Source organism: Lepisma saccharinum, chromosome 14 (assembly GCF_977018435.1).
Source record: "Lepisma saccharinum chromosome 14, izLepSacc3.1, whole genome shotgun sequence".
NCBI classification, from domain to species: Eukaryota; Metazoa; Arthropoda; class Insecta; order Zygentoma; family Lepismatidae; genus Lepisma; species Lepisma saccharinum.
Genome location: NC_139242.1, coordinates 56701230 through 56728070, shown reverse-complemented (window position 1 = coordinate 56728070; position 26841 = coordinate 56701230). Strand labels below are relative to the sequence as shown.

Sequence of the window (26841 nt, the reverse complement as noted above, 5' to 3'; positions counted from 1 at the left end):
GCAGACAAGACGCATGCATGATGGCTTCAAACTGCACTAGTTCGGAAAATGTATTATATTTTTAACAGAGAGCGATATGAAGCAACATGCACAAGATAAATGTGCCTTAACTCTTCTTACAATGTGATTAAATTAGTAACAGTGTTCGAAGCAGAGTTTTTTATTTGCCAGAATGACATGCCTTCCGCTGGACGCCATGTGGAAAATTTAACAAAACGCTGCGCCTACGCTTTCGTCTAGAGCGTCTGTAAAATAAATGGTTTCATCATGTTCACGAGGCCAGTTACTTTCGTTCGATTAACGTTTCGTTAAGACTTTCGGAACGCACCCATTATTTTAATGCTAACGGAACCTAACCTAACTACGAGAGCATTTAGGTAACATTTATGTGAAAGTAATCGCTACAACTTTACAGTATGTGTTACAGACGTAATTGCATACATAGCATGATGAAATCACGATCAAAGACCGAGTTTGCTGCCACGCGCATCTCTTTTGAGGTTCCAGCAGAAAAAGAACGTGGCAGCAGACACTACCCTAAAAAAGATACCCACAACCAGGATACATCCTTAAATGAAGATGGAAAAAAGAAGTTTTTGGCCAAAACAAGGCTACAGCGCTGTAACAAGTCGAAAGCCAAACAAACAAAAGAGGAAAAAGAATTTGAAAATGAAATGCTGTCTTTTAAGGCACAAAATAAGATTGAGGTAGGAAGAAAACTAATGAATACTTGAGAACAGAATATCAGTGTACGTGTCAGAAAAGAATGGAGAAATTATTCTCACCGGACTAACACGAACGAATTTACGTGAACATTATTTCATCTGTGTAATACTTCACTCTTTGTCTCTTGCACTTATATTTTTGTTTCAGGGTTTGTATACCAGGGTCAGGCACCTTTCATTATATACTGTATTTTAATTGCTACAATATAAAACTTGCTAGAGTAGTGCTCATATGACAACAATATTAATGCTGAACGTAAAGCACAAATTACTTTTTATTCATAAAAAAATCCATAACAGAAGTGCATATTCGTCGACACACATATATTTTGTTGCATGATTTGTATACCTGGGTCTGACAGACCCTGACATAACATGCCGTCTTTAGATTATCATAAATTAATATAAAATGAGAAAAGTTTTCTAGAATACTGTTGAAATGGTAGCAGTGTTAATGCTTAACATAAAATACAAATTACTTTTTATTCACCAGTAATTAAACAACAATTCTGTACACCAGAGTCATTGGTTGTATTTCAAGATGCGAAATGCTGCACTCCCGTCTTTGGTACTAGTTTACTATTCTTCGGACAGATTTCTTCATTTCTACAGAAGAAACTACTTACCGTAATAAGTTCCTGTTGTATTGTCTAACATCGGGAAGGTGTTTTGTGTGTAAGTTTTCCATATCCTGGAAACGGATTTCTTCAAATTTAAAAGTTTGGGGCTCATTTGGGTGCAGGTGACTCTGGCTAATTTCTAACATGCCTTTAACAGGGAGTCTATAGAGAAAGCGGAGCGGAGGCGGGGCCACGTTAGCGGTTGGGGGCGGTAGGTCAATTACCCCAGGGGCGGAGCCCGGAATCGGTGGGAAATTTGGACTCAAAAATTTCAAACGAAAATCCCAATTCCGGGATGGATAGCCCCAAAAACCATTCACGGAATGTTCCGCGAAGCAGATAGGTAAGTACGAATGTCAAAAATTGATGAAACTAAGAAGTTATAGGTGTCCGAAGGATAGTAAACTTTTTTTTTTGGCCCCTTAATCACGAATCTGCAGTTAAAATTTGGCGCTCACGTGTCAAACTTCCAAAATTTAACTATGTTTCCTAACCTAACCTAGCCTAACCTAACCACGTGCCAATGGTGCGTGGGGCTATGCGAGAATGGTGTGTCGGGCTACGAATATTTTTTTCGAAACAAAGTTTTAACTATTGTAACCTATGCGTGGCCCTACCTAACCTAACCTTACCGGAAATGGTCCGTGGGGCTATGTACGAAATCTGTCCGAAGGATAGTAAACAAGTACCAAGACACCATTTTCTCACATGCAAATGAACGCTCCATGCAATTCACAGATTACATGCAATTGGTATAACTATTCGTACAACACTCTAGGAACCGCACCATTGCCAAACTTACCTCTATTCGAAGCCGCAATCCACAACATCTTCTCCCTCCACACTGTCATCGTCACTATCGCCATTCTCCTCCGAGCTTATCAGATTATACAAAATTCCAGCAAGTTTAAAAAATTCCAAAGTCCGATCCGTTCATAATTCAAGGCACCTTTCTGCCTCCATTCTGCTACGATCAATGATCCCCAAATGAGAAAGTAACAATGCGGCAATGCTGTAGACGCAGCAACAAGTATGCAACGAATACCGAACCTCACTTGTCAACATCAAACTTGGCTACCACAGTAGTGTATTGACAATCATACCGGTGTTAATTCCACATAATTCAGGAATTTCTATACATGAGCGCCAAATTTTAAGTGCAGATTCGTGATTAGGAGACCCAAATTAGTAAGTATCCGAAATTTCAAACAAATAGGAGAAATTCCCTGTATTGTTAAATTATACCGCAAAATAATTGCGAACCATTGACGCTAGCCCCAGGAACCATTCGCACTAGCCCCATGAACCTTTGACGTGTGGTTAGGTTAGGCAAACATAGTTAAAATTTGGGTTAAATGTCTGTTATATCGGAGACACATTAAAATCGGATATTTTGTGTTTTGGATGGTTCGTACTTACCAATTGTGTATTGCGGAACATAGTTGATGGTGCCATTATGCTCTTTACACGAAAATAACTTCGATTTTTCACATTACGAGTAATTCTTTTGGTTCCTTTCTTCCGTTGCGAAACATACACTATGGTGTGCACAGCTGTGGATCATCGCATGTCGTGCTTGTGTTTTGTCGATTTGGAGTGGGTATGCAGTGTTTCCAACCTTGGTGGTGCGTGGTGCGCAAGCAGTGGAGAAGTCACATTATCCAAAATTATCTGGAAGCAAAAATAGAGATAGCGGAGTTGAAGAACCTTCTTAACTGAAAAATACCTACATTCGTGTTCATTGTGTCATCACAAACCATTGACGGATAGCCTCAAAAACCATTCACGATAGCCCCAAAAACCATTCACGATAGCCCCACAAACCATTCATGATAACCCCATGAACCATTTCCAGCAAGGTTAGGTTAAGTTGGGTTAGGTTAGGTAAGCATAGTTAAAAAAGTTCTTGTAAAAAAAAAAGGCACTTTTGGAAACACTGGCGAGACCGTGTGACTTTTGACGCTTGCGCCATCTGCAGGTACATAATGGAAACAATGGCATAATGTTGTCGCTTTTGCACAAAATGCAAGTTTATAATATCAAAAGTGCTTATTTCTTGTTGTGCAGCATTCTACGGTGAGAAAATACCCCCATGAAGTTTCAAAATGCTACAGAAACTCATTTCCGTAAATCGTTTCGGTAAATGTTTACTATCCTTCGGACACGTATAACTTCTGAGTTTCGTCAATTTTTGACATTTGTACTTACCTATCTGCTTCGCGGATCATTTTTTAACGTGTATTCACGTTTTTTTGATCAATTTTTTTTTAAAAAAAGTGTTTTTGTAACTAAAGAACGTACGTTTCCGCAAATGGTTTGTGGGGCTATGTGTCAATGGTTCGTGGGGCTATGCGAGAATGGTGTGTGGGCTTACACATATTTTTTTCGAAACCAAATTTTAACTATTGTGACCCTACCTAACCTAACCTTACCGGAAATGGTTCGTGGGGCTATGCGTCAATGGTTGAATTTCCGCTATGAAACATTCCCACATCACACATCGTTATTGGAAGGCCAAATTTAGTTAATATACCAAAAATTAACGAAATTGTAGACATTCTCTGTATTCTTAATTCTTACCCAATTTTTACATGGTTCAATTTCGATTTTTGTCTGTTAACACATACTGTGGAGTTTTAGCGATTACTTAAGAATTTGTTCAATATATGATTTCATGGTTAGGTTAGGCAGGTCAGGTTTGGTTCTCTTAACATTAAAAGGGCCTCCCCGATGGCGCAGTGGTAGCGTCGTCGCCTTGTAATCAAGGGGTCCCGGGTTCGATACCCGGTGGAGGCACATGGCACAGTGGTTCGGATCCCACTTTAAACCGTAGGCCCAGTCCCGATTAGCCTTACTGTGCATAAAGTGGACTTAAAACACCAAGTCTTAACATTAAAAAAAAGTCCCTAAGTACATTCTACTAAGGTTCCGATTTACTTCTACATTCATTTCCACTAGTCGACGAATGATATTGACTGTCCCTTGTCAATGGAGAATACCTTGACCATGGGGAGCACGCATGCTCATGTAAGGTAATTTTTAAGGGTACTTTAGTATTATAAGGACTACCTCCAAATCATATTCCGCCAAATACGATTCCCACTTATGGAACCTAACCTAATGACATGTTTGCGAGGGGAATGTAATTTAATGTAGACAAATGAGGTAGTCTGTATAATATTAAAGTACCTTTTTAAGTTTTATTTTTCAATATAATAACTTTTTTTTTCAAATCCAAACAGTGCTCATTACTTCAAGGAAGGTTCAAATTTCGTGTGGCAATAATTTCCAAAATGCTACGTTAATTAGTCTTTCTGCTAGAATTTGAAAAAATCATAAAACAATCTAAATCGTTAGTGATGGAGGGTTAAGTGAAAATGAAATTGGTATTTTTGAAATATTATCCCACTTATTCACTCAGGTCATTAATAACAAGGACATTAACACGAGGATAATCAACAAACTGAACTTTTATCTTTACAGGGAACACCTATATTAGCTTAAGCTCTTGATGAACAGGCGTTGAGGAAAATGGCTAAACAGATTGTATTTGTCACAGGTAATGTGAAGAAACTGGAAGAAGTTGTGGCCATATTAGGAAAAGCATTTCCATACAAGGTGCGTTATTTATCTCTTCCCTTATCACCACTATATAGTAGTAAAAGAGATAGTTTAGTGGCAGCTCGTGGTTCAGAATGTGTGTGGTTGCAGTAAAAAAAAAAAGTTATACATACATACATACATATTCATTCATTCATTGTTTTCTGCCTAATTGGCAGGTTTTTCACTGCAATCTCCAGCTTTCCCTGTTCTCTGCCTTACGCTTCGTAATAGCATACGACCCAGTTAATTTAATATCATCCATAAGCTGATATCTCTTTCTTCCACGGACTTTTCTTCCTTCAACCATTCCCTCCAAGGCATCTCTTAGCAGGCAGTTTCTTCTTAGACAGTGTCCTAACCAGTTTCTTTTCCTCTTCTTGATGGTCTCCAGTATAGATCTTTTCTCACCAACTCTTTTCAGTACGGCTTCGTTTCTTACCTTGTCTGTCCATTTTACACGCTCCATTTTTCGCCATGTCCACATTTCAAAAGCTTCAAGTCGTTTCTCTTCATTTCTTCTCAACGTCCAGGTTTCTGCACCATATAGTGCTACACTCCACACAAAACATTTCACTAATCTCTTCCTTAGACCTATGTCCATGGGTCCACAAAAACATTTTTTCTTCTATTGAAAGCTTCTTTTGCTATTGCGATTCTCATTTTCACTTCTTGGTTGCAGCTCATGTCACTGCTTATAGTGCATCCGAGGTACTTGAAACTATCCACTTGCTGGATTCTTTCACTGTTTGCTCTCACATTAATATTCCTTGGTTTCCGTCCTATAACCATTGCCTTTGTCTTCTTTACATTAATCTTCATTCCATACTGCTCACAGCTGCTGTTTAACTCTTCTAACATACTATTTATGGTTGTTTCATCCTCAGCGAATAATGCCATGTCATCAGCAAATCTTATGCAGTTTATTCTTCTTCCTCCCAATTTGACACCTCCTGTGCCCGGAAACAAGTTTTCACTATATCTTCTAAATAGATATTAAACAAAGTAGGCGATAGGCAGCATCCTTGTCGTACTCCTCTTCCAATTTCACAGCCTTCTGTCATTTCGTCTCCTGTTCTCACTTTAACTCGTTGATTCATGTATAAGTTGCTTAGAAGTCTTCTCTCTTTCCAATCTACACCAATTTTCTTCAGAATTTCTAAAAGTTTAACCCAATTCACTCTATCAAAGGCTTTCTCCAGGTCTACAAATACTACAAACACCTCCTTTCCTTTCTCTAAATATCTTTCCCCAATGGTCCTCAGTAAACCAATTGCATCCCTTGTACCTCTTCCTTTCCTGAAACCAAACTGTTCTTCCTCTAACTCGCCACTGACCTTCGAGTATAGGCGTCTGTTTAGAATTCTTAGAAGAATTTTTGCCGAGTGAGATATCAAGCTGATTGTCCTGTACTCAGAACATTTTCTGGCATTGCTTTTCTTCTGCAGAGGTACCAAAACAGTCTCCGTGAAATCTTGTGGCCAATCCCCTTTCTCATAGATTTCATTGCATAAGTGCAATATTTCTCTTTTTCCATCTCCCAGGCATTTGATAAGTTCAACAGGAATTTCATCAGTGCCCGTTGCTTTCCCATTCCTCATTTCTTTGAGTGCTTGCTCAAATTCTTCATTCAGGATATAGTATCCTTTCTCATCATCAGGCACGTCGTCTTCATTTTCTACATTCAGACTGTCTGGGCGATTCTCTTTCTGGTAGAGCTCTTCAACGTACTTTCCCCACACATTCGATATTCCTTTTTTGTCTGTGATTTCACATCCTTCCTCGTCTTCTATCATCCACATTGTTTTCCATTTCTTCTTTTGGAAGCCCAAGCAGTTTACTTCACGATACATCAAGTCATACCTTCCTCTTTTTTCCAGTTCTTCAATTTCTTCACATTTTTGTTTCATCCATTGTTCTTTTGCCCTGTCAGTTTCTCTTCTTAGCTGGTTATTCAGTATCTTGTAATTATGTCTTCCCTCTTCTGTATTTACATTCTTCCATTTTCTCCGTTCCTCCATTTTTTCCAGCATACTTTCAGTAATCCATGGTTTCTTTGCACTTTTCCTTTCCCTGTAGCCTATTGTTTCATCCACTGCCTTCTGTAAGCAGCTTTTTATTCCATCCCACATCTCATCCTTATTGTTACAACTAGCTTTAAACTTATTATAGTTTCCTTGGAAATGTTCTGCAAATTTTTGTCTTTCGTCTTCTTCCCTTAGCTTCTCTAAGTGGGGTTTCTTGCTCACCTGGTTTTGGGTTATCTTCTTCAATGTAAGATTGATTTCTCCTATTAGCAAGATGTGGTCTGAATTAATGTCAGCTCCTGGCAATGTCTTCGCATTTTTCAAACAATTTCGAAATCTTTCTTGTACCAGTATGTAATCTATCTGGTATCTTTTACAATCTCTTGGACATATCCAGGTGTACCTCCTTCTCTTATGTTGCTGGAACAGTGTGTTTCCAACAATTAGAGAGTTTCTTTTACAGAAATTTACCAGGCTTTCCCCTCTCTCATTTCTCTCGCCTAATCCATATCTTCCTACTGTACTTCCATCCTGCCTTTCTCCTACTACAGCATTCAAATCACCCATTACGATAATGCACGATCCCTTTCTCTCTTTTTCAATCAATTCCTCTATCTTCTCATAGTTTTCCTCCACTTCTTCTTCTGACAACCCACTATGTGGCATATACACTTGGATTAACACTAAGTCTTTCTTCTTTCCTTGAAGTTTCACCATTATAATCCTGTCATCTACATAACGCACTGCTATAACTTTATGTTTCACACGTGGTCCTAGCACTATTCCCACACCACGATTTCCTTGTTGATCACCTCCAGAATAAAACATCTTGAACTCATCACTCACTATATATATATATATATATATATATATATATATATATATATGTATGAGCTGAAGCAAATGTATTCATATTTAGTCCATGAGTCAGGACCTCAAATTTAGGTGATCGGTACCACTCGGGGGGGGGGGGGGATGGGTTCTCATGATTTTTTATCAAGGTGTGGATGTCAGGAACTGGAAAATTTGTTATAGCATCTCATAACTCTTTGCTTCTTATATAATATTATTGAATTAGTAACAATAGCCAAAAAATAATGGTTTTTCATATTTTTTATAAAAAGCATATAAATTGATCACAATATTTGAATAAATAAATTTAATTTCATCAGACTTATTAAATTCAATATTACTTTATAATAATTATGACTATTAAGTGTAATAATATTAATATAATCCTTATAATAATAATAAAACTTTATTATATTGCTTATATACTGACAGATTAAATGCATAAGTTTTACGAGGGACATGTAAAAAAAAAAAGGGCCGATATTTTTTAAAAAACAAGAAAATGATAGGGGAAGAAATTTATTGTGATTGATAAACAAGTACATACCTTGGCTATTTTTCGACGTAGTCACCATTAACCTCCAGACATTTCCGATAGCATGGCACAAGCTTCCGTATACCCTCTGCATAAAAATTTGCCACCTCAGAGTGCAGCCTGTCCAGAACTGATGTCTTGAGCACGTCACTCGTTGAAACGCTTCGGTGCAAGCCACTTTTTCAGGTGAAGAGAAGAAAGAAATTGCTGGGGGAAAGGTTGGGGCTGTAAGGGGGATGATTGAATAGTTCCCATTGAAATCTTTCAATTGTTTCAACAGTAAGAACAGCTGTGTGTGGGCGAACGTTGTCATGGATCAGAAAAATTCCAGAGCGTAGCATTCCTCTCTGCCGATTTTGGGTGGCACGTCGCGGATTATTCAGTGTTTCACAATACACCTCTGCTGTAATTGTTCATCCTGGTTCCAAGAATTCCACAAAAATTACACCCTTTTGGTCCCAAAACATGGTTGCCATGATTTTGTGAACTCATGGTGTTTGTTTGAATTTCTTCGCTTTAGGAGAACCAGAGTGCCGCCATTGCATTGACTGCTGCTTCGACTCCCCAGTGGCGTACGATAGCCATGTTTCATCCCCCGTCACTATGTGCGAAAAGAGCTCATCCCCATCCTCTCCCCAGCGGGACAAAAAAAAAGTGCAGCTGTCCTTCTTTGCTCTTTGTGAGCATCTGTCAGCATTTTTGGTACCCACCTCGTACACAGTTTGTGATACCCCAGGGTGTCAGTCACAATTCGATGCACTGTTTTCTCAGACACTTCTGGAAACTCTTTGGCGAGTTCAGATATTGTGAACCGGCGATTGGAACGCACTTTCTTGTTAACGCGTTCCACCAGATCGTCCATGTGAACACTAGGCCTTCCGCTACGCTCATCGTCATGGACATTTGAACGTCCTTCCCGAAACTCTCTGCACCATTGCCTGACCTTCCCTTCACTCATCACTGTCGGTCCATAAATGGCACACAATTCCCGATGGATGTCAGCTGCATTCTGTCCTTTGGCCTTCAGAAATCGTATGACAGATGTCACTTCACATTTGGCGGGATTTTGTATTACGGCAGCCATTTCACCTTACTGCTACTCGCACGTACGCAACCCCACTCTGACGATTCTATCTCTGTTGCAAGCACAGAATACTAGGGCATGCTCCTGCGCATGCTCAACTTCATTAGTGTTGCCAGCCCCGCACAGAAAAAATATCGGCCCCTTTTTTTTTTACATGCGCCTCCCTCGTACTTACAATTTTCAATAATAATAGTGGCTAAATCTTAAATATGCATGTATGTTATAATTTAACACAAACATTTTTTTTTATTTACATTCATCATCATGATCTTCTGAATAGGTGTCATCACTCATTGATTTTCACATGTGGGTAGTTGGCACTTGTCAGTGCACCTGATGTTATTTAGACAGAAGACGCAGTTTGTAGTTTCTAATGAATTGGTTGGTTGATTGATTTGGTGTTTCAAGTCCACTTTATGCACAGCTAATTGGGACTGGACCTACAGTTTAAAGTGGGATCCGAACCAGTATGTACCTCCACCGAGTATCGAAACTGGGACCCGTTGATTATTAGGCGGTGACGCTACCACTGCACCATTGTGGAGACAGTTTCTAATGAGTTGCAAGCTAGTAGATCTAACAGAGTTTAAGATTCTGGCTGCCATTCTATCCAATCCATTACCAGCTTCTCTGCTCCTCCGTGTGGTGTTTTTTCCCTTTTCTTTTTTTTTCTTTCACCTTCTCCCACTTGGTCTAGGTGTATATGGATCATTCAAAAGACATCTCTTGCTTATAGCGGATTGATAATCACACATTAAGCATGTTTCTTGCAAGTTGATAAATGTCTATCTCACCTTTCTTTGCACAGAATAGACATGTCATGTCATTCACACAATGTACGGAAGATTTTGGAGCATACAGTGTGCACGAGAACTACAGTTTGCTCATTACTATTTCAGTGAGATCCCATTGATCTCCGAGGGTGCGAAATTATTTCCTGTGTTTGTCAGTTCGCAGGAAGGATGCACTTACTTTTTCTTTTCCTGCAGATGCATATGGAAACTTATCATATCTCGACAAACATTTTTAATAAGAATTGAAGCTATTTTCTTAATGTCAAGAACCCACATGGGTATCTTACCACTATATTTCAGAGACAATTTAACCATGATTCTTTCATGGAATCTCAAACACATAATACACACGACTGTGTCATCTGAGCCTCTCATTCCCGCTTCATTACCCTCGTTAGCAGCGGCAGTATTCACCAACACATTACCATCTCTTCTTCATGTTTACCATTGAGATTCAGCACTTTGGGGCTCCCTTCAGATGTGATGTTCCATCATTTATCTCCACAGTTCGCGAAGTGTTTTATGCAAAAGATTTACAAAATGCTCTAGTTTCCTACATTCTTTAACAAGAAATGCAATTAGAGTTGTTTTATTCATTAAATAACTTAGGAATTTTGTGACTGATGCCCGAGTTCTTCCCATGTGATTATCCTTTTGGTTCTCTGTATAGATGTCTCATTGTATGTATCAAACTGACATCGATTCTTGGACTAGTATTTCCTTCTGGAAAGCAATGGACGAGGTAGATAGACCTCACCAAAGTTTGACTCCTCTTATTTTACTCTCTGAATAAGAGCCATACCATCAATTGCCATGGCTGAATTTGCAGATATTTCCTCAGGCGAAATAACATTTTTCTGCAAGTATGTCTCCAATGCCTATGATAATGGTTCTAAGAGAAAGCCCATTTGAAGATTCCGATTCTGTACTGCCACAATAATTCGGCCAAATAGTGTCGTCTTGTCTGATAATTGACCTGCCATAACTATCCACCGCCTTCTTCTTGGATCAAGAGAGGAACAGAGAGAACTAGACGAAAACCATGTACAGCCGATGTTTATGCAACTAAAAGAACATTCAGAGAACAGATACAGCAGAGTATGGATTAGTACAGGTAACAGAAAGACCCTACAGCCGCTTGAACCAATGCTCACATGATGTGCGTCACTATAGAGCAGTGTGTGTACCAATAGAACAACTCAGAAACGGACATGGTCACAGAAGTAACTCACCCCTAGTATGGTGTGTGATCTCGAACAGCCAACACCACTGCACATCTGTGTGGCATGGACTCAATGAGGTGATCGATGAGAGCTTGGAGGATTCCTCACCACTCTTCACTTTGGACAATTTCAGCTCTGGAAGAGTTGAGGGAGGTGCCATCCTACCTAGAATGCGTCTGCCAAGTGCATCCCAGACATTCTTTATGGGATTTAAGTCCAGTAATCACGGTGGCCACTCCATACTCACTATTCCCTCGTCCTCTGGCACGTTGTGCACTAACAGAACTCTGTGAGTTATGTTAACTAGAAGAATAGACTCGAGAAACCACATGAACAATTATACCAGCAATCACTTTAATTTTTATTGCACTACCCTCACTACGGTTATTATATTTATTAGATGAAATTAATCAACCTTCACTAACAATGGAAACATTTGGGCATCAATGATACTGAAGTTATTAATATTCCGATTTTATAAAAGCAGAGTTTGATTCATGTATAACTCCAACAAATGAGATAACCACAAATCCATTCCGACTTTTAGATGTAGATAATCGAACAGTATTACCAATTAATATAGACATTCAAATTTTAATTACTTCTGCAGACGTTTTATACTCATTAGCTATACCAGGGGTTTCCAACTGGCGGCCTGCGAAGCCAGTTTGCAAAATACATTAATTTTATGTATTTTTATTAAAATACATTCTATTTTTACTGAAGGAATGGAAGCTCTGTGAAGAAAGACAATATCACAGGTAGAATTGATTCTGCAGTCAATAATGATCATCAGAATCTAAAGTGACATAACTTTCTCTTCACACTATGCGAAGGCTTCACTCTTTGTGTTTAGAAACAAACTGCGGCACTATAGAATCTGTTTTACTACGCAAGAAAGTGATTTCCAGTGTTCCAACTCGGATTGTACTGTGACTGATTGTCAAAGTTTGTGCAAATATCGAAATGAGCAATATCTGCAAAAAAACGTAAGATTCAAAATGAAAGTAGAACCTATCAAGAACATTGGGAAAAATACTACCTCGTTACAAACAATGGCAAGAAAAGGTGCCAGAGTTTTCAAATACCTTTCAAAGGAACGCTTTCCAAACCTTCTTCGAGAGCTTACCTCTGCGCTTGTTTTTGATGGCCTGTTTAAGCCTCAACAGTTGCAGTACCGTTCGGAATTCACTGTTTCACCCCATTCCAGCCAGTTGATGAGTACAGGTCCTTCATCGTCGAATAATAAACTGAGCATCACTTTTCCGGCCCTCATGACAGAGTGAGCTTTTTTTGGATTTGGGGAGTCGGGATGGTGCCACTCCATGCTCATCCGTTTGGAAGCAGGGTCTAAATTGTGACACCAACTCTCATCACATGCCACAACCTTGGCGATGAAATCTGTACCTTGCTCTGCGTACCACAAAAGATTGGTCAAGCACACACCCATTCTCTCCACCTTCTGCGTCGCTGACATATACTTATCTTCTTGTGGATTATGTTTTGCACAGTTCCTTTGCTTATCGACAGTTCAGCAGCAATATCGCGTGTGGTGATGCGACGATTCTGACGAACGAGATAATCCACAGCAGCAATCGTGGCAGGGTTGATGACAATGTGCACTTGCCTGGGTCATGGCAAGTCATATAACACTGACACCAACAGAATATGGTGCAACATGCGAGACACTGTTCTCCGTAAACATCCTGCGATAAATTTGTAAAGCATGCTCGCCTTCTGCACGAAGAAATTGGATTACAGCTCTCTGCGCTGATCTGGAGGAATCCATAATGCACCCGTCCACGCAAAACAACTCTCGCCAACTGAGGAAACAGCAGGCGAAGCCGTTCGCTACACCTGCAAACTGGGACAAACACCGTGCCACCTATCAGCAAACATATTTACCTTCTTCGATTAGATACAGCGCTGCTACAGCAAAGGTCTCCTTTTCATTTGGGCATACCTTATACTATGATATGAAAGTTTTGATTATATTATGATATTGTAAATGAGTAGCAGAAAATCCACAACTTGAAAAATGTCAATACTCAACTTCCTTCAAAGGCTATAAAGAAGGTTTTAAAGTGATAGAAATGTATCTAAGAATAAGAAACAGCTGTTGGTCTGCACACAAACACAAACCTAATTCCGCAAAGAAACAACCAAGAGCATTCAGAACATATCATACCATGCTGCACAATTTGAAACTTTTTTTGACATCAAAAGTAGCCAACCCATTGTTTATCTAGGTATTTCCATCACCTTCTATTGTTTTTATTTTATGTTCGTTTTTTTTACCTCAGTAGGTTGTTACTTAGCTCTCTCATGTTGTATAAAATGTCTAATGCAAATGTACTGTGTAGAAGACGAGCATGTTTCGACGTTCTGAGATGGTCCTGTAGTTCTAAGGTTCACAACTGGAGGTAGTTGCAACTGGCCTGCAACCACAGGTCGTCCAAACACTGGGATAGGGGGAAAAGCAGGTATAGCACCCAAAATGCATGTAAAATGATAGGGGCACCTCCAATGTGTCAGACGCTGAGTGCACCAATGCGCGGAAAGACAGAGATTTCCATTCCATACATAGAGACACAACAGAAGTGATGCAAAATAATCTAACACAGTTATTTTTTAGTGGTTATTATTTTATTTTATCTGCGCCGTTTCGTTCTTGTTTCCCAGAACTTTTTCAAGCTCCACAACAACACAACCTCACATGGCTGGTCACTCTATACGCAGATAAAATAAAATAATAACCACTAAAAATAACTGTGTTAGATTCTTTTGCATATATAAAAAGTGGTTTTGCGAATCTTGAAGAAGAACACAACAGAAAATGGTCGGGAAGAAATTTCCTTTATGATTGCAATATGTAGCTATTATTCTCTACCAAATAAATTTAATCAATCTATGGTAGTGCAGAAATATGTAGTGGTAGCAAATCTTTGCCACCTAAGGAGCGGCTGGCACTGGGATATTTGTATGAACTACTGTCTTGGTCTGTACAAACATTTAACACACACAAAAAAAGGTGTTAAATATTTTTAATTTACGAGAGTATTGGCTAATGGAAGTTCACATTTGGGTTCAAATATCTCCAGGATTAATATTTTGCAACTTGAGCATATCAAAATTACTTTGTCAAAGCTCCAACCCACTTCTCACATTAAGCCAATGTACGAGTTCCTTCAAACTTACGACACAATATTTTGCTTTCAGGTAGTGAATAGGAAGGTCGATTTGCCAGAATACCAAGGTGAAATAGATGACATCTGCAGGAAGAAGTGCAAGGAAGCTGCTCGGCTCGTTAAAGGACCTGTGATAGTGGAAGATACTTGCCTTTGCTTCAATGCCTTGAAAGGCTTACCTGGTATCTAATTCTTGTGTGTTTAGAGTTTACATGTAAATGTTTGTCTTACAGAAATTTTGGGCCCAAGTTCCGATTGTTTAATTCCCAATTTATCATGGTGCAGAGGCATTTTTTTTTTATTGTTTGATTTCTAGTTTGATCTATTAGCACATACTTCAGAGTGTTAGTTATGACTTACTGCATGTTCTTTGGAGAACGATTTTTATCTTCCCTATACTCCTATATGATTCTTGTTTGCAACAAGTCATTCATTTAGTGCCATCTTGGATACAGACTACTGCTGTCATCTACTTTATATGCATGGGGTGCAAAGGGGTATTTCATCGCTAAATCCTTTTGTTGTTAAAATAGGCTGGACAGAATTAGGACTGTTTTAAACACCTATTCTCGTAATATCTGGTCTTGAGCATTAATTTCCCATCAAGCCTCGCATGAAAATTCACAAAAATTTGTGTCTGATACGAGCAGAAACCAAGAATGCCTCCTTCCGCAAGCTACATTTCACATTACGAGGGTCACTATTTATATTTTGAGCCTTGGCAACACTGATTGAAGTTAGGCACGATTTGACGTTTGCACGGAATCGCCTGGCATTATTGACCATAACGTACTTCAAATGTTTTGTCAAAAGCTTCATTTGTGTTGTTTATGTTGCCTTGGAGATTGCGCGACAACAATAAAATGGAATTAACTCGTGAACATTTTCGTGCGATGATTTTTACGATTTTCGATGTGGATTATCACGACAAGAGTGCATCGATCAACTTACTTCCACATTTGGCGATGAAGCTCCATCCTTTGCCACTGTGAAACGCTGGTATAACAAATTTAATCGTGGCCGCCATTCGCTCACCGACGAGATTCGCGAAGGTCGGCCAAAATCAGTTGTTGTTCAAGAGAACATTGATGCTGTGCAAAACCTAATACTGCAAGATCGTCATGTGACATACTGTGAGATTGAGGCAACCATAGGCATTAGTTCCACCAGCATATATAAAATATTACTCGCGTACTTTCGACGTGGCCTTTGGCCACGTCTTGTACGCTCGCATGCGTGATCTTCGGCCACGTTGTGGGCGTAAACATGTTATAGATGGGGTAAAATGTCTGCATGTTTTATTGGATGAAGCCAAGCAAGTGTATAAGTTCGCTAATTTAAAAAGTTTAGGAAGTAACGTTATGTCTGTTTGGGCTCTAAAAAGGTACAAATATTCAAAATATTATTGTCTATTTTCCTAATAATAAACTGAGTAAGTAATAACAGTTTCAAGATAATTAGTTGGATGTTTTGCATAAACGAATTCAATAGCGACACTAAATTGGAAATGCAATCTTTCTGGCATTCTCCTCGAATTCCTACCTTGCCTCTGTAATAAATTCTGACTCTCGTATTTTGAAATTCGAAAAGTCTAGCATAATTCCCTTACAGTAGTTCTTGGGGTGAAAATAAACTTTCTGTAAGTTCCTTAGCAACGTCCGTTTCCATGGTGAAGAACAAGCACGGCAAACGCTCTAAATAATTGTTTGTTATTATACCTCTAAACATTTAATTAAAACAACCACGATGTAAATATATTCGCCTTGAGTTTACCAATATATACGTTTCGTTTATTTGGAAAGTTTTGAACGTAACTCTGTGTGTGTACGGGCTCTAATATGGTACAAATTTACAAAATATTCAAAATTGTATATTTTCTTAATAATAAAGTGAGTAAGCAATAACTGTTTCAAGATAGTTAGTTAGATTTCTTGTATAAACGAATTCAAGAGCGACATTAAATTGAGAAAACAATATTTACGTCTTTTGACATTTTCACATTTGTAAACGTAATAGAAAAATAATTGTTTTCCGTCGTTCCCATTAAATTCCTACCTCTCCTCCGTAATAAATTCCGACGCTCATGTTTTGAAATACGAAAAGTCTAACATAATTCCCTTACAGTAGTTCTGGGGGTGAAAATAAACGTTCTTTAAGTTCCCTAGCAACGTCCGTTTCCATGGACAACAACAAGCACGGCAAAAACTCTAAATAATTGTTTGTTATTATACCTCTAAACATTTAGTTAAAAGAACCACGATGTAGATAACATTTTCGCATTGAGTTTACCAATATATACGTAAGTAATTGATTCTGGGCTGAAACTCCTTACGTAGATGTCACCCTTGTTTAAGGCACATTTTTGAACCAGGTGTTGATTCATCTGTGTGTGATCTGTGACAAATATAATGTAGCTAGACAATTAAGAATTGAAGGAAAGAATGTGAGCAAGAAAGAAGAGCCTTGGAAACGGTTGCTAGGGACGTAAAAAAGGGCATTTTCACCCTTAAGGAAGGGCCAATTGAGCGATTTTCGAATTTTCTCGGCCTTTTGGGACGATTTCATGGGGGGTCGTAATCGGGCGTTTTTCGCCTCCGGGGCTTCCTTCATGGAGAACATTTATGTCAGTGAGTGGTGGGATTGGGGCTTTATATATATTGGACATGATCATTTAGCTGTGAGAAAGGTATGTTCTCGTTGGATCCCACATGATTTGACAAAAACTCAAAAAGACGCTCGCGTCAATTGGTGCATACAGATGCTCAATAAATACAATCGTGGTGCTTCAAAAGACGTATATAAGATTGTAACAGGTGACGAATCATGGATATATGCATATGAGCCGGAACGTAAACAGCAGTCGACTGTATGGGTGTTTCAAGATGAACCCAATCCAACAAAAGTTGTTCGCGCTCGAAGTACATCGAAACAAATGGTCGCCTGTTTTTTCGGGAAAACTGGTCATGTGGCAACTGTGCCTTTAGAGGAACGTAGAACGGTCAACTCTGAATGGTACACAATAATTTGTTTGCCAGAGGTCTTCCGTCAAATACGGAAAACAAGCAAACGCCATAGGATCATTCTTCATCAAGACAATGCCAGCTGTCACACATCTCGTCTAACAACCAACTTTATGAACAGTCAAAAAATCGAATTGATGGGTCATCTGCCATACAGTCCTGATTTGGCACCCAATGACTTCTTATTGTTCCCGAATGTCAAGAATAAATTGCGTGGACAACGATTTTCGTCGGAGGAAGATGCCGTTGATGCGTTCAAAAACCATATTATGGAGGTGTCTCAAGAAGATTGGAAAAACTGCTTTGACAAATGGTTCGAACAAATGCAAAAGTGTATTGACCATAAAGGAGAATACTTCGAAAAACAATAAAGCAGTTTTCAATGCCAAATTCCTGTTTTTTCATTGTTAGGCTCAAAATATAAATAGTGACCCTCGTATAATTTCTACGGTAACTAATATGTAGTAGAGCTTTTAACTGCTAATTAGTTTCACCAAACTTCAAACTTACTTCCACAATAGTTTTCAGTATTCTAAAGCACTTTGTAATTCTACTATAAAACCTGCTAAAAATCATTAAACATTTAGAACCGTTACCAAAATTTTGTTTAAATAATATATAGATCGTAGTATGCACATTGGGAGAAAATATTAACCCTCCATTAGGTGTGTTATCTTCTGTAACATACATAGGCATGTGGTGTACACCTGTCCCCCAACCCTATAACTATCTTTAAGGAATGAAATACACCGTGAATTATACTGACCACACATTCAAAATGTTATTTCTCTGTCTTTCTTTTAAAATCAGCTGCAATTTCCTGCTGCTCTTTTAAAATCACATGATATGCATGCTTGGTGTACAGTTGCCTGCCACATGCCTAAATACTTAGCAACCAAGGCAGTACCATGTTCATTTTTGGCCCTAATATAGAGCTACGTGTCCTCCTCTTCCTCACTAACCCACTTCCATATAACATCAGGATCTGCAGTGTGTTCTGTCGTTTGACTCATTGATATTTTTCTTGTTAAGTATTTAGGCACATGGAAGACAACCGCAACTGACTTTGGCATTGCAATATTACGTGGCTTAGTAGTGCAGCAGAACCACACAACTGTGCTTAGAGCAAAGAAAAAGAATGAATGTTCAGCTACACAAAAGCACTCGTGTGCAATGTAGTTCACGGTGTTGTGTTGCAAACTTGCAATGAATATCAATGGGGAACACCTGTACCTCACGTGCCTAATGAAGAGTTGCATTTATCAAATTATGCATTTTGGAACTGCCGGTTTCAAACAAAACCAGCACAATGTGGCAGAAATTAACACGTCATTTCTTGAAAAACTACAGATAATATCAGTTCTGTCTGTTTGCATTTATTCATGTACATATGGAGGTATGACATACTGTAATGACTAAATAATATATGTATTGTTAATATTTGTAAGAAGCGCATTTTGAAAATGTCAATTTTTCCCTGCAAAATTGTGAGATGTAACATATGAATGGGGTATTACTCTTCAACTACCATTTCTTGCCAATGTTTTACTTTTACATGTAGTTATGACAAAAAAGAAGAAAAGACAACAACTTGTTGACAATGTGCCACAAATAGTTCAGTGGGAGTCGAGTTTTCAGAATTACCACATTCTAAAATTATTTGCATATCTTCCATTTTTTTTTCCAAAATGGGTCGAAGAGTGGCTTTTTGCCATGCTTCCCTGTAAATGTTAACACTGTTAAGCCTTGTTTCCATGTTAATAAAACAATCAAATGCTGACCAAGGGAAAATTTATGGTAGAAAAAATTATACACTAAAACATAACGTTTCCACCCTCTAACAGGGTTTTCTTCAGACAAAGATTCACATAAATTTTCTGTAAATTGTTCTGTATAGCTTCCATAGGACTGATGCTAGAAGCTATTTTTGTCCCCAAGAAGCATCTACCTATTTTCAATGTGACTTTGCATGGTTGTAGGAATATAACACTGCTACATACTACACTTTTTCATTCACTTTCGTCTATTGTGGTGGCCGTAGTATGGTCATAAGATTTCATGTGTTTTCTTCTTATTTTTTTAAACTTTCATTATTGGGAAGTAAAATGTATAAATTTCACCTCCATTATGAGTCCTGTCTTTTTGGCAAAAAAAAAATAAAAAACTGATTTCATCTCTCTATTCTAGTTCTTTCTAAATTTTTTTGATACTTCATGGCATGTTTGAAAATTATACTCCTGAAAAGTTTCCATCTCGAGAGGCTAACTGGTGGGAGAGGCTCTCATCCTCTATTAGAGAATAATGGACCTAGAAATCTGTTTTCATCTACAACTTGAGGAGAAATCCGCAACATAGAATTAACTATTCCTTTCTTCTAGTCGATAGAACATCTCACTGCCACGCAGGAGAACTGGGTTCGATTCCTTGGGTGAGTGACTTAAGGTCAGAATTTTTTCTGCCTTGTCCCCACATAAAGCAGCTCTGGGGCTCACCCAGCCTCAAATCAATGGGTACCTGTGGGCAACCTGGGGGAGGGGGTAAAGTCAGTCGGAGCATGGTGCTGATCACATCACCTACAAAATGGCTGAGTCGAGAATGTGTGGGGGTCCTACCTCACATCCCCTCAATGTGCCTTCATGTCATGGGGAACTTTACCTTTCTTCCATTGCTTGCCAGCATTTTGACAGAATAGAAATAAAATATACACCCTATGTGAAACTGTACCCCATCCTCTAATAAAATTCCAATGATTATATTCCTTTTTACTAGACAAGCCAGTTAGTATTAAAGGAAAATAGACCAATGCTGTGCAAGGTTATTTTTCAGGAGAGATTGCAAATTGGACTTGAGCATGTTTTTCAATAAGTCCCTGACAAAATTTCGCTGATAACTGAGTATGACTAAAAATAATAATAATAATAAAAAAAACAACTAAACTAAACTTCGTGGTGCAACATCCCTCGAAGGGTCAGGGCCTACCAGAGTGGCTTTTCATTGGGTGATGCATGGTCAGCACATCGGATCCCATCACCGCTGTTTTTCTGGCTTTCGTGACCGGAGCCTGCCACTTCTTAAAGTAGCTTCCCAATTGTCCTCATGATGCTGGTTCAACGCCAAAATTTTGAAGGCTCCCAACAGGAATCGAACGTAGGATCACTCGCACCAAACTGCTTGGCTATGTGGGAGCACTAACTGAGTATGAGATTCATATATAATGAGCCAACCTCCGTGGCAGAGTTGTTAGCAGCGCAGCATGCTACAATGCCGGAGGTCACAGGTTCGAATCCCAGCTTTGGCATGGGGGTCTTTGTGTGTGTTCCTTGATCAACTGCATCATATCATTGTTCATCTTCACCTTTACGATTAGCCAAAAGTGGCAGAAAAGTTAAGTAAAATAAACCAAATCAATCGGTCATATATAATGGCAGCATTTGAAATAGGTGTAGTTAATATGAACAGTTCTACAGTGCCTCATAATTATGGCACCACTTACATGTGGTTTAACAAGTCTTCATATTCTGACATGTCAGACCCATTGCCAGATTCTTCAGGGTTGTTCAAGAAAGTCACATTAAAGATAATAGCAGAATGAAAATTGGTTAAAAAGGTAAAAGATGTGTTATTAAAAGAACTGCATCATGGCTACCAGCTGTCTTACGTAAAAAATGCACATCGCTATTGCCGTGCAGCACTGGCCCTGATTTACTCATATACTCATTTCTTCCTACTGGTAACTTCCCCCTTCCTTCCCCTCTCATAATTATTGTGCCTACAATTATTTGTTTTTGTTTCCAGGTCCTTATATTAAATGGTTCCTGGACAAATTGGGACCAGAAGGACTCCACCGCATGCTGACAGGATGGGAAGATAAGTCAGCATATGCCATCTGTACCTTTGCATACTCACCAGGAAACCCGGAAGATGAAGTTCTTCTCTTTCAAGGCATAACGGAAGGCCACATTGTCAGTCCACGAGGCCCTCGGGATTTTGGTTGGGATCCATGCTTCCAGCCTCTCAATTACGATGAGACATATGCAGAATTGCCCAAAGAACACAAAAATGAAATATCCCATAGGAGTAGAGCAGTGCAGAAACTGAAGGAGTATTTTGTGAAAGAGACAGGAAAAAATGAAATCTCGAGTGAAAAATGTGTTGATGGAGCAACTCCACCAAAGACAGCTAAGGTCAGCGAGTTCTAGGCAGTTAATAAATATGTGTACACGTTTAGTTATTTATTGTATTTTGTAAGTGGCCATGTTTTCCCTTTTTTTTCCCCTTGTGTGTTTGGCCCTTAGGTTAGTTTGCTCAACTTTTTTTTTTGGGCCATTCAACCCCTCCCCTCCCTATTATTTCAATTCTCATGTCAGATTTCTTTCTTCTCTTTTTTCTACTTTGTTCATTAGCACCATCTAGTTCACTGCAATTTTGGATTCTCAGCACTCATGTGTCTAGTTGATTACAAAGTGCAACACTGAGTCATCTACTTTGTTCATTTGGCATCACATACAGAGTGGCACACGAAAAGATCCTCCATTTTGTTCTTGGACAGAAACTATATTATAAAAAAGCTTTCAGTGAAACATATATCACATAAAATATTACACTTTGAAAAAATGTACTACTGCAATTCATGTTCAATATGACCACCGTTGTTATTGGTAACCTCAGTCAAGTGAACACCAATGTTACCCTATAGAGCATGAGTTCCGTAATTTCACTGCAAGCTTTGCTAACTTTTTCATGAGGCGCTTGTGGATTCTCAGTTACCCAAAAGTGCACATTTTGTTTATTAACCACACCATCCAAATTGAAGTGTGCCTCATCAGAAAACCAAACTTTGTTCAGTGTTGTGTTTTTAACCTCAGCCCAATGAACATAGGCCATTCTCTGCTGTTTGTGTTCATTTGTGAGTTTTTACACCATGGTAAACTTGTATGGATACATATGGAGATCATTTTTAAGAATCCGTTGAACAGAGCATCTTGATATCGCTAGTAGCATTGCTGGTTTTCTAGCCGATTTACTGGAACATAGCAACTCGAACAGCTTCAATGTTCTCAGTTGAACACACAAGTTTGGGACAATCAAACTTCGATTCCAATACTGTTCCTTCCATTCGAAACTTTTCACGCAGTTTGTGGCTCGTTTTTCTAGAGGGGGCCCACCAAGTGTAGAAATGTGCAGGAAAATATATCTCGGCCACAACAATGCTTTTTGTTCTAGCAAAAAAAGTACAGTTGCTGATTGCTGTTGCATTGTAGATCTTCCTTTGTCCGCCATGTTATCTTCTCTAGCCCCCTACTGGCAGCATCATGAATTGCGTTTCACATTTCATCACACAATTTTTCCAGTGACTACTGCAACTGCTGTTGACACATAAGACATGATTTCTCATCTCACATCTGATGAAAGTTAAAAACCAAATGGGGGATCATTTCGTGTGCCACCCTGTAGTTTATTTGGTGTCTGCATCATTCTGGAGTGGTATATGTTCATGTGGTGACCAGTTAATTGAAATAGAAAGCAGCAGGCAGGCATTTGTTGAATCTCCTGAACTTGAACACCACTAATTTTGAATACAGGGACGACTACTTGGTTCACTACAATTTTCTTGCACAAGCCTGACACTGGGATGTACCCACACTACACATACCAAATGAATGAGCGAATGAATTAAAATTTTGGGGGGCATTGGTACATATTGCCATTTATCACCCTTCGAAGTATACAAGGCAAAATCTTCTCATCTAAAACCATTATCTTAAAGTTCAAAGGAATGGTGTAAAGGGTTCCTAAAGAAACTGTGAAAGTGCAAGGTTGTAAACAGACCTGCACAGAACACACAACGCATTGTCAAAAACTGCAGGAAATTAGATCGGCCTATAGTTTCCCATGCCTTTGTATTTCCTAAGAGGGCTGTGCAACTTGTTTATATTATGTTCTTAATTTGTCATATTTCTCAATTTGTTCTGTTCTTACTCTAAGTCTTCATTTCTTTCAAGCTTTTGCAATTCACATATTGAGTGATTTATTTGATATACTCCATTTTTAACCTGCCAGTGTGGCTTTTCCCATCAATTTTTCCTTCAGTTACAGTTTTCATTATTCTTTCATTTCTCAGGATGTCTTCTTTATGTGATCAGTTTCCACAGGCATCTCTTGCTACATGCCCAGGAACATCCCTTTGTTTCTCTGTCCAACCATTTGATCTTAAAGCTTCTCCTGTAGCACCACATTTCGAAGGCTTCCAGCCTTTTCCTTTCAGCTTTAGCCACCATCCATGTTTTGTTGCATGCAGTGCTGTGCTCCAGACAAATGCCTTTAGAAATCTCTTCCTTCTAACCAAATCTGTGTCCCTGAAGGTTACTAACATAATTGCATCTTCTGGCAGGAGCACTTGTTTGTGCATGCTGTTCTATTTTGATCTCTTTGTTGCATCTTTCATCAATAGTTATTGTAGTTCAAAGTCAGCATCTGCACTTCTTGGATTGCATTCTACTCTTATCATTATGTTTGTTCTTAGAAGCATAAAGCTTCTGCTGTATACCATTATCTTCATGTTCTTAATGTAATAACCACTCTGGAGGACTTCTTTCCTTTTGTTTATTATTTTGTGAAGACCTTCTTCATCTTCACTTAGGAGTGCTATGTCATCAGCAAAATTGGAGCATACTATACTCCATGAGGCCTCAGAAAGATCGCTTCGTGGGCTTGCAGCAGACGACAGTATGGGGGTGTGTCTGTGAGAACCAATCAGGTCCGCAAATGAGCGAGCCGGGTTGCCATAGCTAGCTCGCTGCACCCTTCTGGAAGGGTGAGTGACCTCTGCCTCTTGCTACCTCGGCCTGTTTGTTCGGCTGAGGAGCAGACAACACGAGAGTATCGACAATAGTGTGTGAGCGACGTCTGCTGTTAACCCACGAAATGCTCTTTCTAAGGCCTCCTGCAGTATAATTTCACTTCCTTGGACTTTAACTCGGACATTCAATTTCTCTTTTACTTCTTCATGGCTTCCGCGATGTATAAATTCAAAATCAATGGTGACGGAGAACATCCCTGCCTGACACATTTCTCTACTGCCACTTTCTTTTCTCATTTGCCCACTTTGATTATAACTTTTTGGTTTCATTATAGGCGGTGACTAATTCTGCTGTCCTTAAAAGTTGACTTCTGCTGTTTTTCTCCCCTAAAATTGAGAACATAATGTTCCAGTTTTCATTGTCAAATGCTTGTTAAGTTCTGTGTCCTTCCTCATCCTTCTTTCAATGAAGAGTAGCAGTGCCAGCACAGCTTATCCTGTTCCACCCCTCCTCCTAAATCTGATCTGATATTGTGATAACATTTCCTGTACTTTTTGCCAGTATTTTTGCAGCATGGGATGTCAGACTGCCAGTTCCACTATCCTCATATTTCTTGCTCCTGATATTTTGCATCCCATCACTATTATGTTGTTAAGTCCTTAGACATATCTCCAGTTTCGTGCGTATGACAAGTTAATTTACATAATTCCTCTATGGTTCTTTAGTGTGACCACCTTAGTAGCTCTGGTGAAATCTTGCCCAATCAGGAGGCCAAACAGTGCCAGAGCTTTTTTTGAATCCTGTCCTATTTCTGTACCATTTCAATTATTTTTTTTGCCCATTAAAGTTGTTCCTCCACATTTTGTATGCTACATCTGTCTTGTGCCATTGTCTGTTCAGTTCTCTATTAAACTCAGTTGTAAGCTGCTTTTATCACAGCTTGCCTGCTTCATTCTTTGAATTCTTCTTCAACTCTTCTTCTTCCATCAAGTTCAAGGTGACTGGGAGAATCCCTGTCTGGTATTTTTCTATTGTTGCTTCATTTCCCCACTCTTCAATTTTATCGCAGCTTACCTGTTTTGTTACAACATGCTTTTTCACTTCCATTTTACTCTGTTGTGTTAAATAGTCTCCTCCCGATTGAGTTCCGTTTATCTTCAGTGCTATACATGACAATTTTAGGTGATAAAAGTGACAAAGCAATACCCCTTTTGATTTCTTAGAACATTCATTCCTTGAAAGTGTAATTTCTTATTCCTTTGGATAGCAAGTTAAAAGAAAATCCCACCAATTAAAAAATATGCAAGTGAATTCTTGATTTCTTCCAATTATTATTATTATCATCATTATTTGAAATTTGTCAGTCCCCTTTGGGAGGTAAATAAGCCTTTGTCAGGGACATACTTATGAACATACTGGATTTTTGCTTCCATTTGAATAACTGTATGAAAACATAATATTTTCATGTCACATTGGATATTCATAAGTGTCTGAGAATTAAAGAAGATTGTTATCATTTACAGCAACTGGAATGTCAGAGTGCATTTGGATTGTGTATATAAAATTTGTTCAACCAAATACTGTCTAGTATTTTTAGAAGTTGTCATGAATTTCTTCCCCCCCCCCCCCTTTTTTTTTGCAATCTATCAAGTAGGTTCTGAAATATGAAAGGGTAGGAAAGTAACTGTGTGGCAGAAAGAAATTACATATAGTCTGTGGTATTTAACATTGGAAATAAAGTACTTCCCACCTATCGTGAAACAGTAAAAAAAAATGAAAGTTGTCAATTACTTTCAAATATCCTCAAATATTAAGTATATAACATCAAAAAATATGCATATGTTTTATGTGGGCATACAAAATAAAACTTATTGAGAAGTTAGTGATAATTGCATTCCTATGAAAACATTAAAACACCAAGCTGTGACAAAGTCACAAAGAGATTTTTCGCATGGTATTTGATTTTGTGAAACATACCATGAATCAAGTTATGTTCAGGGATAAATGTCTTGAATGCTACATCACCATTAAGCAGTGCTGAATCTATAAACTGCAAAAGCCCCACCATGTGATGGCCCCGGGGATGAGTAAGCCGTTACGGTCCTTGATTTTTCTGTCTTATTTTTTTCCAAAATCGTTCTTTTTCGGTGTTATTGTTTCCCAAAATTCACACCACTCTGGCATTTACTTCAAGCTTTGCTTCCTGCTTGAGGGATTTGCCCATCGTTGTTGTTAGAAGTGGTTAGGAGCGAACTGATTCTTGTGCAGACACCTTCTCCACCCTTTGTGTGTGAGGTTTGAGGGGGGGGGGGGGAAGGTTTCTCTACCTGCAATATTTTCAGTTAGTCAATTCATAGACATATCTAGCGATGA

General features: G+C 38.8%; 1 protein-coding gene across 3 annotated transcripts; it reads left to right on the top strand.

The window, feature by feature from the left end:
* Positions 1-564: 564 nt before the first annotated feature.
* Positions 565-26037, top strand: LOC145998914 (inosine triphosphate pyrophosphatase). Of its 3 annotated transcripts, none has more exons than XM_083135673.1 (4): positions 565-707; positions 4829-4963; positions 14680-14830; positions 21464-26037. In XM_083135673.1, the coding sequence occupies exons 2-4, from the start codon at positions 4877-4879 to the stop codon at positions 21865-21867; spliced, it is 642 nt and encodes a 213-aa protein (XP_082991799.1). In that variant the 5' UTR covers positions 565-707; positions 4829-4876; the 3' UTR covers positions 21868-26037. The 3 variants fall into 3 exon arrangements, with proteins under 3 accessions (XP_082991799.1, XP_082991801.1, XP_082991800.1); XM_083135675.1 differs by lacking the exon at positions 565-707 and adding an exon at positions 758-828; XM_083135674.1 differs by lacking the exon at positions 565-707 and adding an exon at positions 794-874.
* The last annotated feature ends 804 nt before the right edge of the window (positions 26038-26841 follow it).

Excerpts from the sequence above, each read along its gene's own strand:
- LOC145998914 (XM_083135673.1), top strand. The coding sequence starts at position 4,877 with ATGGCTAAACAGATTGTATTTGTCACAGGTAATGTGAAGAAACTGGAA. Across the intron at positions 4,964-14,679 it reads GAAAAGCATTTCCATACAAG|GTAGTGAATAGGAAGGTCGA; the intron begins GTGCGTTATTTA and ends TTTTGCTTTCAG. Across the intron at positions 14,831-21,463 it reads TGCCTTGAAAGGCTTACCTG|GTCCTTATATTAAATGGTTC; the intron begins GTATCTAATTCT and ends TTTTGTTTCCAG.